This window comes from Parasteatoda tepidariorum, chromosome 9 (genome assembly GCF_043381705.1).
Source record: "Parasteatoda tepidariorum isolate YZ-2023 chromosome 9, CAS_Ptep_4.0, whole genome shotgun sequence".
Lineage (NCBI taxonomy): Eukaryota > Metazoa > Arthropoda > Arachnida > Araneae > Theridiidae > Parasteatoda > Parasteatoda tepidariorum.
Window position 1 is genome coordinate 72,375,908 of NC_092212.1, and position 3,109 is coordinate 72,379,016.

At 34.0% G+C, this 3,109-nt stretch overlaps 1 protein-coding gene across 1 annotated transcript in view; it reads right to left on the reverse strand.

Annotated features, from left to right (window-relative positions):
- The window catches only part of LOC107453638 (E3 ubiquitin-protein ligase arih1), a 26,076-nt gene that overhangs the window by 11,301 nt on the left and 11,666 nt on the right, over positions 1-3,109 (reverse strand). Inside the window, 3 exon segments of the mRNA XM_043049914.2 lie at positions 1,462-1,589; positions 1,947-2,061; positions 2,435-2,541. Of these exon segments, the coding sequence (XP_042905848.1) occupies positions 1,462-1,589; positions 1,947-2,061; positions 2,435-2,541 (350 nt within the window).

Genomic DNA, 3,109 nt, shown 5'->3' on the forward strand with positions numbered 1-3,109 from the left:
CCAAGAAGGAGTTGTCCGATTGAAACGAAAATTGGTGGATAGGAAGACAATGTACAGAATAGTAAATGATTAAAATTTCAGAACAATTTAATAATTTATTGCAGAGTTACAGTAACAAGTTCAATAAGGTGTTGACCCGCCTCTAGCCTGGATACAAGCTGCCACACGGCGTGGCATAGACCGATAAAGCTCTCGGATGGTCTCTTGCGGTATTTCCTGCCAGATGCAATCGCCTTCCCATCATATCCTTGACATGCTCGATAGGTGAGAGATCTGGCAGGCCAAGGAAGAGTTTGACAAGCTTGCAGACAGTTCATAGTAACACGTGCCGTATGTGGTCTGGCATTGCCCTGCTGAAAAACCAGCCCAAGGCTCTGCAAAAGGAACGGTAGCAAAACAGGTCTTAGGATGTCGTCGACGTACCGCTGCGTAGTAAGTGTACCTCTAATGACGACCAAAGGGGTCCGACTGTCAAAGGAAATGGCACCCCAGACCATAATGCCTTGTTGAGGGCCGGTGTGGCGTGCAATAGTGAAGGCAGGATCCCCCCTCTGCCCTGTGCGTCTCCAAACTCATCTTTGATGATCGTCAGGACACAGTTGGAAGCGGGATTCGTCGCTAAAGACTNCCGGTGTGGCGTGCAATAGTGAAGGCAGGATCCCCCCTCTGCCCTGTGCGTCTCCAAACTCATCTTCGATCATCGTCAGGACACAGTTGGAAGCAGGATTCGTCGCTAAAGACTATACGTCCCCAGTCGGCATCATTCCAGCCATATCTGTTCAAAACATTCATGCATACAAAATTGCAAAGCAATCGGATGATTGCTTCTTGATGCATCGATTTTTTTGTTATAGAGTATAGTTTAAAAAAAATATTTTTTTTGAAAAAAAGAAGAAAAAAATTTAATAATTCAAAGACAAATAAAAGCTGAACGGAAAAATAATAACACTTGACAAAAATAAACTAGTTGAGGATACTTTTGAACAACCAAAAAAAATAAAATTGCCCAACTGCAAAGTGTTCTTTCCCTTCTTTTTTGATGAAATTCTATACTAGATAAAGACATTTATACCCAAATTGAGTCGTCAAATACATAGTGCATTGCCCCAACAGCCCATTGTGGGCTAAGAGATTTTAGAGAATAAGGTACTGCAGTTTCGTGATCAGTGGCAAGATAATGGTTAGCCAGGTAGCAAAATTTACAGAGTGAATCTGCAACATTATCTTCCTAAATCCAATGAGACTATATGTTGTTAATGAGACTATATGTTGTGTAACCTGATCAGGACAGACAAAAGGAGAAACATGGGTGACAAAGAGCTCTAATGAAGATAATAAAATTTTCTTTGAAAAAAAAAAGAGAATTAGTATTTAATGCAATGTTACATTTGAACATGCAATGTATAAGATATTAGAAAATAAGTCATTTATTTATTCTGCTAAAAAAGGAGCTTAGCTTACCAAGACAATTCAACTTTCCAATATTTAAGGCAAAGCCAACAGAAACGATGTTGGCAGTTCTTATTGTTGCAAATAACATAGTTGCAGCCGCCATTTTTTTGAATAGATGCATTACATTTTGGACATTCCTGCAAAAATCAAACTCGTATAAAAATTGTATATTTCAGAAGCCTGTTTCTTAACAGGTCGCTTTTTTTTAAAAAAATAAAAAAAAGTAAAGCATTCAAAACTTTTAGATAAAATTTTATACAAATGAAAAAAAGAAGAAAATTATTTTAAATACTAAAAAGGTAATAACCTTAAATACACTACACATCAATATTTAATGCAAAAATGATTTTTGTTGCTGTAATAATATTCAGTTATATCATATTGGTGAATATTAAAATTTAAAAGCTTTAAACAAAACATTACTATTTTTTGACCTTCTAGTAAGTTTTCAAAATTTGAAAAAACGAATTTTGAATTGCACAAAATTAGTTAACCTTTGTATTCCTATTAATCCAAGTGAGTGATGCTACATCTTTGTCACGCTCTGTCTTCCATCTTTGCAATAAATTACAACTAACGGGATCATGCCAACGTTCTCCACAAGCAAAACTAGAAATGAATTAACAATAAATAAGACATAACCATACAAAATAGGTTAAACATTAAAGATACTTATAACCAAGTCAAGGTGATTTTATTGGCTGTTCGGATTGAATCACTATCCCCAGATCGCCAACCAGCGGTGTAAACAGCGCCTTATTGTCAAAGTTTTAATGTACTGAAGTTCAGTAATAATTTAAAATCTATCTGGCACTGATTAAATCACACAAACCACCGTAAGTATGAGTTTTAATTATTTACATTTTACATAACTGCGTGAATAAAATTGTAATAGCAATAAGTAAACATTATTAAAGCTTTAATTATTATTTACAAAGAGAGAAAATGTATATATTAGAAAGTCAATAAAATAAACTGTTACCAAAAAGTGTGCAGACATTCACAAGTCACAGGCTGAACATCCACATGTTGCACGGCAATAGCAAAGTTACAACCTGGCTGTGGGCACCATCTTAACAGTTTATTACACTAAAAATTTAAAACAAATTGAATTCATTGTGCTAATAAACAAATTGTAATGTTAATAAATAAATTCCTGCTGATTTATTCTTTTATAAAACAATATCCAGCAGCTCCCTCTCCTATCATCCACGTTTTACGTTATTGATTCCATTATATTTATTCTACTTTGATGTTTTTATTTCCATGAACTTGATTAGGAGAAAATTAAAGAATAATTTAAATCATTGAATATTTAACGGAAGCTTTAAAGGTGATAAGTTCTAAAACAAACAGCAAGGAGGAAGATTTTAGTATTTTTAAAATAGTTTAGTTCAAAATATTCAGAGAAAGAAACATGTAGAATCAATAAATAAAAACATTTACATAATGAGGTACTTATGTACAGTGTTAGGAGTTGAAGCAATACAAATTACTTATAATTATATTGAAATAGCACTTTCACTGCAATTTGGGAAATTTAGAGGCTGATTTAAAGACTTTAGTGCACAATAAAAAAGATTCAAACAGTATTCCTAGATAATTCAGACAGGAAAAGTTGAGATTGCAAAAGATGATCAGTGGCAAGATAATGGTT